At 37.8% G+C, this 14,161-nt stretch overlaps 2 protein-coding genes across 2 annotated transcripts; both read left to right on the top strand.

Annotated features, from left to right (window-relative positions):
• The first annotated feature begins 897 nt into the window (after positions 1-897).
• LOC114525615 (probable RNA polymerase II nuclear localization protein SLC7A6OS) lies at positions 898-5,210 on the top strand. The gene is made up of 10 exons (XM_028547004.1): positions 898-985; positions 1,124-1,195; positions 1,330-1,400; positions 1,514-1,618; positions 1,732-1,877; positions 2,110-2,295; positions 2,564-2,655; positions 2,913-3,008; positions 3,166-3,229; positions 3,498-5,210. The coding sequence occupies exons 1-10, from the start codon at positions 898-900 to the stop codon at positions 3,550-3,552; spliced, it is 975 nt and encodes a 324-aa protein (XP_028402805.1). The 3' UTR covers positions 3,553-5,210.
• Positions 5,211-6,350: 1,140 nt separating this feature from the next.
• LOC114525769 (inward rectifier potassium channel 2-like) lies at positions 6,351-12,916 on the top strand. The gene is made up of 2 exons (XM_028547190.1): positions 6,351-7,676; positions 12,050-12,916. The coding sequence occupies exons 1-2, from the start codon at positions 7,224-7,226 to the stop codon at positions 12,761-12,763; spliced, it is 1,167 nt and encodes a 388-aa protein (XP_028402991.1). The 5' UTR covers positions 6,351-7,223; the 3' UTR covers positions 12,764-12,916.
• Positions 12,917-14,161: the final 1,245 nt, after the last annotated feature.

Here is a 14,161-nt window from a genome sequence, read left to right as displayed (position 1 = left end):
CTGACTACCTCGTGACGCATGCAGAGCTATGAGATTGACCTGCTTACAGACAGAGAAGGATGATATGCGATATTTATGCATGTTGTGCATGCATTTTGTGCAGAATTGGACGATACGCACATGCACACTTGGTATCGTAACCATGATTTCTTAAAGCTAAAATCATCATTTTACTCCATGTTTTTAAATTAAAGTACACCAGGTCAAATACACAACCTGCAGAGTCTTGGAGACACGAAATTTCCTGATTTTTTTGACTGCCAATTTTGGTGGTACATTGAAGAACGTATATATACGATATTTGTGTTCTTTTGATTGTTGAAAAGTTTTAGTAAAATGCATAAAGTCATATAGAGATAATATATATAATATAATAATATAAATTATTCTGTATTCGTCTATTCTATTTTAAATGTATTGATCCTATGAATCTAAACTTAACTCCGATGTGCTGATTGAAGTCAGGGGAAATTTATATTAATTCAATCACAATAATTATGCATTCAAGCCTTGTTGTTGGTGGTGTAGCTGGTTGTGGTAGAATTGGTGTGACTAGGAAATTTCAATATAGTACCCAATTCTTGGTATGACCACTGAGCTATAATATAATGAGAACATTGGGGGCGTTTCTATAATAGGTCCTTTTCAAGCAACTTTCGTCACTTGTCTTTCCTTTGATCAGCCTGTTTCACAATGAAATGGCAAGCCAGTGAACTCAAATAAGACTTATTTGAGTTCACTGTGGCAAACTAACCCAGCATAATATGTGTTCCCTGAGCGGTGCCAAACGACGCCAATTTTGTTTGGAGTGAGGAGCATGGTACTAGCCACAACGTTTGGGTAAGGTCGTTAGGCTTACATGAAGTGTTTCATTTTAGTCAACACTCAACATTCAAGATGGCGGCAGCTGGAGGAGCGGGTGTTGTAAATATGCCCAATTCATCGGCTGGTAGCAAAGCAGTCCTAAGAATCAAGCGAAAAAGAAGTGCGGATCCAGCAGATATTTATGCGCTCATATCATGCCATTCAATCACCTTGTAGTGCAAGAAATCAAATCAAAAGTTGTGCTTTTAAAATGGCCAGATGTGTTATTTAGTGTTAACAGGTATTTTCGTTTCTGCAGTGGTTTCTCATGCCTTTAAGAAAGCTTTCACTGATGAAGATCATAAACGCTCCTCTAACGCAGATAACCCAGGTAGGTATTGAAAAAAAATGCGCTGTTGAATTAGCCATTAACTCTCAAGTTCAGTAGTTAGTAAATTATAAGCAACTTGCCGTATAATTGTTATCAAAAGTCTTTGCAAATACCAGTTCATTTTTTTTTCACAGGGCAAAGAGTCTTCAGACTTGCTGGAACGGTTTCAAAGAAAAATGACGAATCTTTATCTCAGGAGATTCTGGTAAGGTCAACTCCTGGCTTTAAATATCTTTCTCCAGACTTGAAATACCGGTCTTTGCTGCGATTAGTTTTGAAAATAAAGTCCATTCCTAAGAAAATAAACTGTCTATTTAGACCAAACTGTCAAGAAAGGATGTGCACAAATCCAAGGTTAAAATCAACCCGAAGAATGAGCTGACTGTTGATTCAATCAACGAGAAATTGAGAGAAACGAAAAAGGTTTGTTAAGGCTTCTTTACACTTGCAATTTTAGTATGTATAATATGTCTATGTATAACTGTTGGTGTGAGTTTGGCATACTAGTTGCAAACATGTACCATCTTGTCCTTCAGTTATCAAGGCAAGCGTCAAGATACAAAGTCATTTCCAAACACAGAGACGTCGAAGATGAAGTCGCTGACGAAGTTGATGCTGTGTCGCAAGAAATGTCCAGACTGTACAACCTGTACGACGTAGTGTTAGATGAAGATGAATCCAGGTAAAACTGCATGGTCTCAATATTATGCCCTGTATAGCACAACGATCTAACCGGGGACTTGTAGGAGATGAGAGTCGATCAACATTCTAATAAAATTACATATCCGAATTCGAGCAGTCTGTTCTCCAACGAATGTTATAGATGAGCCCTAATTTTGCCCCTATAATGTTGACAATTGGTGTAACGTCTGACTCATAATTTTAATCTGGTTATTCTTAATCTTATCATGCAGAGATGTAACGAAAAAAGAAAACAAGGAAGATATAGACCCGAATGCAATTTTATGCAATTCCGTCAAAATGATTCGTGAAAAACTTCGGATTGACGATAAACCGAAAAGTAACTTAGAAATCCTTGAAAATGACTTCGTCTATGATGTTTATTGTGCTGATGATAACTATGGTGCCTTATCTGAAGTGTAAGTATTTCTTTTCTGCATCGTTGTTTTCCCCCAGGAACATCTCTCTTAATGCTTTTTTACGTTAGGTTACAAATCCATATCCTAGACCTATATTTCTGTCGCGCACTTTCCCCCCCCCCTCTCTTCAGATTTTTCTTCATTATTTGAAGCGCGCCTCTCTCATATTTTTTTGTTACTCGACGATCTTTTTCGTCGAGTATACTGCTCCACAATCTCTCTTATTTTTTTATTTATTGAGAGTTACATGTATCTCTTTTACTGCCAGGTTGGATATTGTCCACTTAAACGAAAGTCAGTTAGTCACAACTGCTTCAGACGAGGAATTTAACTATTATGAAGACGACGACGATTCAAATGGTAAGGCTTGCTCACTCTTGTCCATGCAGGAACGTTGCATTCGTATGTGTGGAAGGCCAGTGGTTTCATTTCGATCCGCCATCCTGCACAGTCTCACTACAGTATGCTCATGTTTTGGGTATACTTTTTCCTCTATCGGATGTGAGAAAACTTAGATAAGTATTTCCAGATTTCTACTGTACTGGACATGGTTCTGCGTGTGCAGTCGACAGAGTCAATCTTGAGTTAGTGAAACTTGTTTCTCTGCACATGTATAGACGAAAACAATTGGCGAAATGATTATCCTGATGAGGATGAGTGGAATGAAAGTTCCGATGAAGAAACACGATACAGAAACAAAGAATTTGATTATGGTGTGTTTTGGTTTTTAGTTTTGATTGGTTAGGTAATTACAGCATTATAGAGATTAAGTTTTATGTAGTCTGATTAACAGGGAGAGCTAGATCCTTCACTTACTGCTTACCTCGGTGGCAATGAAGGCATATCTCTGACAATAATTTTTCTTCAAAGGTTACGACGGAGATAAAATGTTTTCTAAAGAATTATCAAGCGACGAAGAATTAGATTTTTACGGGTAAGGATTATAAGTGGCTGTTTATAACAGGCGAAACTCACGTTTGAGCTCTCCCAGGCGGCTTTCAAATGATTAGGAGCTAGTCAAAATACAAATGTATATTGTGCTTAAAATAAAGCTGATTTTCCAGGCTAGGTCTGTAGGTAGGCTAAGTAGATAGGTCTGTAAAAAGAATCGAAGAACCTCAGAAATGACTTTGAGTTTGAGAAAAGTCAATCTGCATTTCGTTTATTTCTTCCTAACAATGTTTCCCGTTTTATCACAACAGGAAAAACAACGATGAATATAATTACGAAATCGTCGATGACGACGAATACTATTAACCTCATCAAGTGTTTCCCTGGCAACCAGATTAACAGCGCTGGAATATCAGAACCTCGCAATTGTGGAATACATTCCTTCGACCGCAAACGAATACATTCCGAGGAGGATTTTGCATTTCTGGTATCATTTGCTTCGGCAGAGATAAGTGACGTTATCTTTACTTTTTGTCAAACCAAATCGTATGAAATCTGGTTGCTACAATCATAGCTGAAATCTTTCTAGTCTAATATTCCCCTGCCCCAGATAACCAATTGATTGTTCCGAATATTGCATCCATACTGTTCGGATATCGGAAACCTCAATATAATAATATTAGGTCGAATTTCAGCCTTTAATGTAAAGGCGGAACATTAGCACGAAAATGGAACATTGAAATGATTAATAATTACCTGTGATAATTTAAGTGATTATGTTTCAGTAAACATATCATATATGAAGTACATTGTCATCTCTGTTCCAAAAGAGCTTTCTCATAATGACGTCAATCGTGGAGAGCCTGTGATACACAAAGTTTGATTGGCTCAAGTAAACTTTGATAAAGAATTCACTGATTGGCTCAGCAAAACTAACGAGCCAATCAAACTTCGTGTAACATCAGGCTTTCTGCGCTTGACGTCATTATGAGAAAGTTATTTTTACCCAGGTCTTCCTGTTTAACCGAAATACGTCATTGAAGCATTAACGAAAGTCGTTGATCTTGTCATGAACAAAGTGGATTTGTTATTCCCGCAGTATTTTAAATTAAATTTAAAGTATTTTAAATTTATTTCACCACCGCACTTGCAATACCAAATAATGGAGATGTGTTATAGGTGTTTCACTGAGGGTATTCCCATAGCCCTTGGGAATTGAGAAGTGCTTTGAATGAATTTGATGGAAATTGGAGTTAATCTAGAATGTGCACGCTTTTTCAACATGCGGTTAAAAAAATGTGCACTTATCAAGTTAATCATGCACCAGGCTATGTTTGAAATAAATACATATTTCAAACTTCGGAATTCAGATTGACCTTCAGGAAATATTCGGAAGGATCAATTCGTTTGTGCGTGGAGCAAATTGGCAATGTAAGCGTTTTTTACATCTGCATGATGTACACCACATGACCCGTTTACAGAGAACCTTGTTTCTTGATAACAACATCCTGTGATTTCCCCACCCACGTCTGTTTCCGCACCTGACTTTGAAACAATGATGACTTTGATAAACAATGGTTGGCAGGAACTAATTCTTAGCTGAAACGAAGGCAAGCCAAAACGTGCACTTCGACATTACAATTTGTTACACTAAAAGTGAAACTCTTCCATGTTTGTTCTTGCCTGCCAAAAAATTACATCGGCGTAAAGCAGTGCTTAGTCGTATGACGACGACTCTTGGCTGCACGAGCTTACTTCCTTGGGATCTATTCCGATTTGAAGAAGCTGTTGTTAATATCTCGCCCACTTGCATTAAACAATTTTAACCGCCAAATTCACGGATAGTGGATTTGAAGAGTTATGTGTGTTCGCTTATGACATATTTTAAATTATTTACGTGTATTTCACCCTCATCAACTTAAGGTTTTACTGACCTACTTACTTATGTATAAAGTTAAACTAACATGCTCTTTTCAATGTCTGCTAGCTATTAAAATACTTGTCTCGGACACGCGCATTAATTAGAACTATTTCTTTTTCATGATTATTTGGTAAGTGAAACCGTTTAATTAATGGCGCGAGCTAACAAATCACGCTAACCGCTGATATTTAAGTGACGTTTGAATGTGTTTTCTGGTAATTGCACTGATGAAGGCCCGGGTTAACGGACCGAAAGCTTTGCAGTATTAAATACTTACGTGGTGTACCTACAAGCTAAAATACTTATCGACTGTCACCATGCAAACATACAAGAATATTAATAAACTAACATGCATAACCAATATTTAACAGGAAATGAAAAGAAAGGTTTTAGATCTTAAAGGTTTTAGGTTTTACAAAAAAGACATTCCCTTGCACAAAACTTCCGAAAAATTTCTTTTGCAAAAAACTTCCGAAAACTTCAAAGAATTTATTTATATTTCACTTCGTGGCATCAGGTATTTCAAAGACAAATCGCTGTTTTTCATTTCTTAAAAACTCTTTTATCTGATAATGGTAATCACTTGAAATTGAAAATATTATGAATATTTAAACAACAGGGCGCTAGTTTCGATATAGAAAGATATAAAGATGAGAGAACTACAGCTAGTGAAGATAGTTCAATATGCGTCAGGTCCCTGCGGTCAGTTTAATTCCCCGGTATAATATCGTAACTAGCCAACATTTGCAAAACAGCATTGTAAAAAAGTGCAGACTGTGAAATTCAAATTGGCTCGCAATTGTTGTGAGTTGAATAGCTTTTCGATGTGAATTCAAAGGAATATAGCTAATTTGTATCCGAATTTTTAGTACTGTCAAAGTACCGTTTGGAAGCATGGCATTTAGTTTGTGCTGAATTGCCCTGGAAAATGGGCTAAAATCCAAGTATTTCTACACAATGTCTATTGGCTCTCATTATTATCTTTTTTATTAGTGAAGATCATGTATTGCATGTAGTCAGCCCAACAATTTAGTCGTACTATACCAATATGTTAATGTTCATTGACTGTCAAAACAATAAATTTCTAAAGAAATGAATAATGATAATAACATAAAATTTGTATAGCATGACTAAATCGTCAGGCTGCCTACGCCGCTGCCAATTTGATTAAACTCGCAGATATGAAACATTCCAACTTATATTTCTATATCGCCGAAGTTTGCAAAGAATAGTTTAGACTCGGGTTAAGTCCTCTTACTAGATTGCTTGCCTATATATAGTCTCGTATATAGTTTAGGTCAACAAATTTCCGTATGCAGGCCCTCGACATAATGAGGTGAATTTAATAAAATAACATTCAAGCGCGTTTGTAATCGCTGTTATCGCTTAAATCAACAGTTTATTGACAAATATTGTCATGATGCTTTTGCAAATCAACGAAGCACAACCGAGGCTAATACGTGTGTTAATCATTTCTTATTAAATTTTACATTTATTGACCCTTTGGATGGGATTCCTGAAAAGCCACAAGTTATGATAAACCTTGCTGCATCGTAGCTTCCGTAGTATCGCGTGCAGGAAAGACTCGGAGAGCATTCCTAGTATAACTATCACTGTCTCACATCCTCTGTGGCAATTATAACGAAAACACGCACGATGATAACGAAAGAACAACAAGACAGTAATAATGCAATCTCCGAGTACGACTGGCATATACCTGTCGCGTGTGTATTAAATTTCGGGTTGTTTAATTTTCTAAAGTGTTTCGTGACGTGTTTGACCTTACAGCCGCAAGAAGGAGGAGAATTCATCAAAAACTAATATTGTTCAACGCTGCGCTGTCGATGACGAAATGTGCTCGAGCTCATTTTAATATTGTTTCCCTTTGGGGTCTGGTTCCGGATCAGCGTGCATATATAGCCAGTGTCTTATTTCCGTCTCACACACACACAAGCAGCGCCAACGTAATTGCTGACAAATCAGACGGTAGTCAGGAGTATTGTTGTGGTACCAGTTACTAGCAGATTCATACCACCAGTTTAAAGATATAAAATATACAAGTTGGACGCTAAATTTTGTCAACACGTTGGTCTTTGGTTCCGGCTTCGGGATCTAAATGCCGAGATCCTGGCTTCATCGCCAAACTCGCTGTCGTAATAAGATGCCAACAGAGTTAACTATACTTCGTGGTAAAAATCCGTCGAACGAACACCCAAACTTTATCTCAGGCGAGAGTTCTCACGTCGCAGCCCATTGTAAAGGACGGCTGGTCTCACAAAATGGACGAATCAAGGTGGCAAATTCAAACGTGCCCGGGAAACACGAGCGATACATTGACGACTTATTCACGACTATTCTAGATATGCCCTTTAGATGGATACTTGGTATTTATTCGATGGTGTACCTGGCTAGTTGGTTAGGGTTTGGCACAATTTGGTTTATTATACACCGCGTACGTGAATCAAAAGGCTACGACGAGTACTATTGTGTCGAGAAAGTTGATAGTTGGACGTCGGCGTTTCTCTTCTCCATTGAAACTCAAACAACAATAGGTTACGGCGGCAGACAGGTTAGTTGTATTTTAAAATTGTTTTTGAAGATAGAATTTAGATTCATCCGTTGGTGGTCGGTCACTGCATTCACTAATTGTGAAATATTTACACCTCAAGGTCAACATGGAAAATATTCGCTGCCGTGTTACCTTAATATTGCGTTTACTTAAAATATTTCGCTATTTGTATTAGAAAGGCGGTATTATTTGACATAATAAACCGTGTCTTCGGTAAGAAACGCACGTCTTTAATCCCGGCAGGTGAGAAACGGCATCTACGGCGAAGCTCGAGTCTTCGCCAAACAGTATTTTATTTTGTATGTGTACGAACATCAACTCTCCAGTCAATAGCACGTAATATTGCGATATAAAGTGCTCTATTTGTAACTAGCGAGTTTTGCCATAGTTACTCTAGACTTAAGGCTACTGTAGTCTCGTGTATTACCATGTATGTCATGCATGGAGAAATATCAACAAGAGGTTATTGAGCCTTCATTTAACAATTTTTCAATTTAAAAACTTCACATTAAGTTCGCTATAAAGTCTCAAGCCGAAAGGATAGGGGGCCCTAGCTAGCTCAATTTCTCGTGAAGAATATTGCTGGACAAAAGCAAATCCACCAATTCTGAACTTTCTCTGTTCGCCAATATTTTGTTATGTCTTACGACCTTCCTTTATACAACAAGAGATAACGTGGCCATTCATGCGTCTACTCGTTTTATTAAACTATGTTGTAATTGTTTCTCATTTGACGCAAACACTGGTTTTATCACTGCTACAGATCTACGAAACTATAAAGATAAGCTGTAAACGATGTAACGAAATATTCACTTATCCCCCTCCCCGCGCTTCTAACAATATTCGCGGCACCGCGATACACGAGTGAAACATGTTATAAAAATGTAAGACCTGGACACACTTGTTTTGAAAGACGAAATAGACACTTGTGCACTAGAAACATGCAGAGGTTTAGACTGCCATCATTAGAATCTCTCAACGTAACTTGCTATTCCAACCGAACCAATTTAGCTAAAATCTTTCCTTGGCCATATTATAAACGAGAGGGTTTGGATTAAATCTACAACTCCCAAAATAGATGCTTCGCCGAACGATAAGATGAAATTGTCAAATTGAGGGTTTCTACTTTAAAGTTCGTCAATTCCAGGAGTTCTCTAGTATAAGGTAATGCCTCGTATTCACGAGTTGCAACGTCAATACATGTTTGTTGTTGCGTATGTGCTATGCGAATGACGAAATGTTGGCCGACAAAATGTTCCCCTAATTTGATCCTTGCAATATTCTCAATTTCAAGTATCATGCCTGGAGGGAATCGTCATTAAATTCGATACCATGACATGTGAATCTACTACTCCGTGCTGCGATGATATTTTAAGACATTACCGAAATCCTAGCATTAAGATATGATGACCCCCTTGGATACAACTGTCGCAGCTAGAAGAGCTTATAGACATGCATGGAGTGTATTATTAATGTATCCATCATACACCCTGTTTATTTGAATATTTCATTCTTAAATTCCCCGTAAATTTGCTGTGTTGTTGATTTGTGAAACAGGACAATTTGTATGCTGAGTGATTGTATTAAGCTGCGTTTACACCGTGGTATTTCTCAATGTGTGAGCTTCCGAACACTAACCTTGATAATACTAAGCCTATTGCGCGACTTAAAAACGGGCAAACTTTGCAGCAATCGTTACGATATGTTGTCTCTTCTTCACATAAAGAACTAGGAATGGTCTTGAAAATTTCCAAATCGAAAAGGTTGTTCTTTTTACAAAGAGTAAATAAGCTGCGTATTTATGCCCTCAGTGAAATTATCATCTCGATTATATCTGTCAGCAATCATCAATTCTCCCTATTACGATCAAATTCCGCCTGACAAGACAGTGATAAAAGTTTGTTCTGTACATCATGAGTTGAAAAATAATCATTGCCTAATATATTGAATTTCCAACGCGCGCATGAGGGAACAGAATATTCACTCCTTGTGTTATTGTATAAAGTCTTGAGAGGCTAAGAGCTTTCTGTCTTCCACAAAGAACACCGTGGCACCTGCTAGAGATTCAATTTGGTGTATTTGGATTATATTGGTGAAGAAAACGTACTCTATATAGGAAGCTTTGCTGTGTTTTCGTCGGGAGGTAATGATATTGCTTGTGCGCATGCAAAATAGCGTGACTGGACGGAGCAGAAATTGCTATATAAATGATGTGCCGCAAGCGTTTAGCAATATTCGTCATTCCCGCACGCTATATAGTCGTGCATGTGAATCTTGAATGGCAAACACGTCAGGTCAGGGAAATGTGAAATCTTATGCTGGCCCAACCTGACCTGCCCTTAGCGGTGGAACAAATGTAAGCTTGTCAACTTCCTACTGAAAACTCTTTTCTGACACTTCTAAGCCTAAGGAGTTTCGAAATAGTGATTTGGTGCCCTTTGAATTTCTCAGGGATTCGTGCATTTTTCAAAGAGGATTTGGAGACTCTAGGTGTTAGAGGTTTTTCCCAACTCCGTTACCTGAGTGTATTTCCCACGCAGGATATTGGAATTTTTATGGCGCATTCCAAACAGAATCCTGACCTAACTGCATCATTGTTATGCTAAATAATATATAAACATCGTTTGTGTTTAGAATCAAGTAGCTAAATCCCGTCCTTACACCAAATTTTTTAACTGCTAGAAACTTCCCTCAGAGACATGTTTTCAATGCTTCATTGTCCCGTTGTTATTAACGGAGCGACTGGTTTTATTCGAAATAGTTTCAAACCCACAATGTAAAATTTTATTGTGTGACGCAGGAAATGTTTCAATGATGTCTTGCGTGAGAACTTGGATTATTTTTCTCGCAATTCGATTCCGCCGAATTAAAAAGATGAGATGTCATGAATTTTCAGCACCTGCGGGGGATTTAATGTGCGTGTCAGCTTTATTGCTTGCTTCTTTATCGTCACCTCTTTATCCCTCTCGAAGTTGTCAAGGAAATACCAAAACCACCGTGTCATAATAATGTCATTAGAGGTATCTTGCTAGATGTTATTTCAATGTCGATGTTTTGATGGACTTTTTCCGCAATTACGACAAATAATGTCATTTTTGGTGACCAGGTGCTTTTAAGGTCTTTAGAAAGCAAAGTTGTTAGTCGTGTGAGGCAGGATAGATGTTTTACAATCATAACTGAAAACACTTCAGTTCAAGCAGATTAGCAAATCCCTTTAATGTCCTCACGAAATAATGCACTTTAACTATTCCGCGCCAACAATCCTCCTCGAAATCTATCAAGATTTGAATACAGAAGTAGAGACATATATTTAAATGGCTGTGTGCCGTAAAGAGATAAGTCACGCATTCCTCCTTGCTCGCTCGTAAAATAAACTAGCATCCATACCAAGACTTAATTGCCTTTGAACAGCGAAGGGAGGAAGACGAAATGTTTAAAACACGCCGGCCTGATGAAAAATAAACAATGTTATGCTGCAGTATATGAAAATACTTGTCGTCGGCATGCCAAGGTGGTGAATGATGTGATAGAGTATTTCTTTCAATTCTTTGTGTGTGCAGAGTCAATAATGAGCGATTTGAATACTGAAGTAGAGAGAAGTTTACATCCAGACTTTTTCTTATCGGTGAAAATAACTTTTACTTGAATGACTTCACGACAACTACAGCGAATGGAAACCAGGGCCTACCAGGCTAAACAATTATAGCTATTACACATTGTTCAATCATGTTGGCTACTCGTTTGTGATATGTATTCTAGGTTCTCAGTAATATTGGCTGCTTTTCTATTCAAGGGCCGATTGTACGAAAGGATAGTTAACTTAATAGTTTTGTGTCTCATATATTATCTATATACGTCCCACTTACGGAGCAGCTTAAGCGAAAGTGGCCAGCTTAGTCAAGTAAAGTTCTATCTTATCCTAGCCTCCCTGGCATCATTCAAAATCAACTTGTGCGTTTTTACAATATAAATTAAAATCCAAACACCCCAACTCTCTCAAGTACGTTTTCCAATAAAGCGCCTGGGTACGAGGCTGCTCTCAAGTCATATGGATCACTGCATTGACCGGTTGTTTGAAAGGTTCATAGATAAAGTTATCCACATGTTTTAAAGCTACATATATCAAATTTATAATTATGAAAAACTACTTCAACTTTAAAATTGTGAAGTTAAATCTTGGCTATGCTGAAGGGTGTGAAGAATTTTAATTTTTGAAATAATCATCATCCAATAAAAAACTTTATCCATCTTTCGAGCAAACATCCCTAGAGATAGTAGCTTTGATTTTGAATTTTTCAGTGTCCTGAGTGGTTTCATTATATCACTGTGCATGTCATGGTGTCTCTAACCTCATCTACTTATTTTTCTTCAAGGTGACACCAAACTGTCCGGAAGGTGTGGTACTTCTTTTAATTCAGACTTTAGTTGGCTCATTTATAGCCGCGACTTTACTGGGGATCGTGTTCGCCAAAGCATCGAGGCCTAAAAAACGCTCACGAACTGTGCTATTTTCTGAGAAAGCCGTGATAGGAATGAGGGACGATAATCTCTGCCTCATGTTTCGAGTCGCTGACCTCAGGGCATCGCAATTACTGGAATGTCACATACAAGTGGAGATGTTTTATACACGTCAGACAAACGAGGGAGAGTTGCCGTATTTCCACGAAAAATTGAGCATCGGTAATGGATTTGAGTCTGAAGGTGAAGGCGAAGAGATATATTATACCTTTATGATAATACCAAACACAATTGCACACGTTATTAACAAAGATAGTCCGCTTTACTCCATGAGTAGTTTGGATATGCTTAAAGCGAATGTTGAATTGGTCGTGTTTTTGGAAGGGGTCATCGAAAGTACAGGCTTGACGATGCAAGCTAGAACGTCTTACACAGCAAATGAAATTGTCTGGGGATGTAATTTCGTTCCAATGCCTCGCCATGATGATTTGTTTTTCAAAGGGGAACTCGAGGTCGATTTTTGCCATTTTAATAAATTTCAGCCGGTTAGTAAAATGCCTGTGTGTTCGCGAGGGATCATGAACTCGGAAGACGAGACGAAAGGGGAAGAGAGTGCTAGCGATGGATAGAAGAGGTGATAATGGTCACGGCGGTGCAAATGGGGTGAATAAGGAGCAGAATGCTTTACCTGGGGTGAAGAATGAACAGAAGAACGGACAGGAGAAGGAAGTTGTGTCTATGTCAAGGTCTAAAGACGGATGCGAGGTGTTTCAAAATGGATTGGTGACTCAAGTTTATCGGATATAAAGTTGCATCATTGGGCAAATTGCGGAAATTGAAGACGATCAGCCTGAGTAGGAACGAGAACCAGCGGTGTGTCGTTTGTCCTTTTTGTAACCTCAGCTAAGAGAGTCTGAGACTTGTCAATACTAACATTAATCTGTTGCTAATTAAAATAAGTTGCTGCAGATTTTTGCAACTCTAAAAGATATAAATCAAAATGAATTTCATTCACTCAATTTACAAATCATCCCATCGTATTCACTCGCGCTGTTGCCTATAAAGGGTCTAACTCTTTGCAACCTATATCATTGCTTAACATTAATTTCATCCTATAATATATTTCAAGCCAAAATATAACATATAATCATCCCCAAATACAACGATGATATAGTATTTATTGTAGCCAAAACCACACTCAACCATCGTTTTGTTTATACGCTTTGCCTTGTCTAAAATTAATCATATAATGTATAACAGTAATACCAATCTAATCCTTGCTTGCAATCTCTTGTATACAAATGCTATTCGTATTTATTTAATTTAATCGACCCAAATTTTATATTGTTAAAATCAAGGGAGTTTGCGGGGGGTGGGGGGTGTCCTTTTGTAATGCGGTATATATATGTAATATTTCTCAAATGATTGTGAACTTAATTTTGTAATATCACTGCCAATTCAGCTGAAAATAAAGTCAACGCAAATGCTTGCAATTTTCATTCTGTTTTATTTCTTAAATTTCACAAGTATCAGATTAGTCATAACATGATACCCTTCTGATTTTTTATGAAATAACATAGTCAAAGGAGAACCTATAGTATCCCAGTTAACCTAACATTTAGAAAAAAACTACGAGGTAGCATGTTGTTACCCCTTCCCCCCTGTATATTCTAACCAAACCATAAGCACTCCAGGTAGACTGTTCCTTCTTGTACATCGTGGTATTTTACCAACAAATCCAGCGATCTTAGAACAAGGAGTAGGTGTTACATCTTCATACATTGTTTCTAAATGCGCCAGATCGAAGATGGATTTGTATCATGTTGTTCTTCCTTTTTCTTTGATCAATAAAGCCTGGCCAACATATCGCACTATCAATCGAGCCTTTGTTCTCCCGTAGTCTGACGTCTGAGTCTCCCGGGGACGGGCAATCTACGGGAATCTTGAAGACTTCGAATCAGATTTGCGATCATTAAGAAGAAAATTTCAGACTATATCCCCATATATCCTGGATTCATCCTCAAACC

The sequence above is a fragment of the Dendronephthya gigantea genome, unplaced genomic scaffold (assembly GCF_004324835.1).
Source record: "Dendronephthya gigantea isolate DGI-Jeju-01 unplaced genomic scaffold, DenGig_1.0 000035F, whole genome shotgun sequence".
In the NCBI taxonomy this organism is placed as follows: Eukaryota; Metazoa; Cnidaria; class Anthozoa; order Malacalcyonacea; family Nephtheidae; genus Dendronephthya; species Dendronephthya gigantea.
The sequence above is the reverse complement of the archived record's forward strand: the minus strand, read 5'-3'. Positions and strand labels throughout refer to the sequence as shown.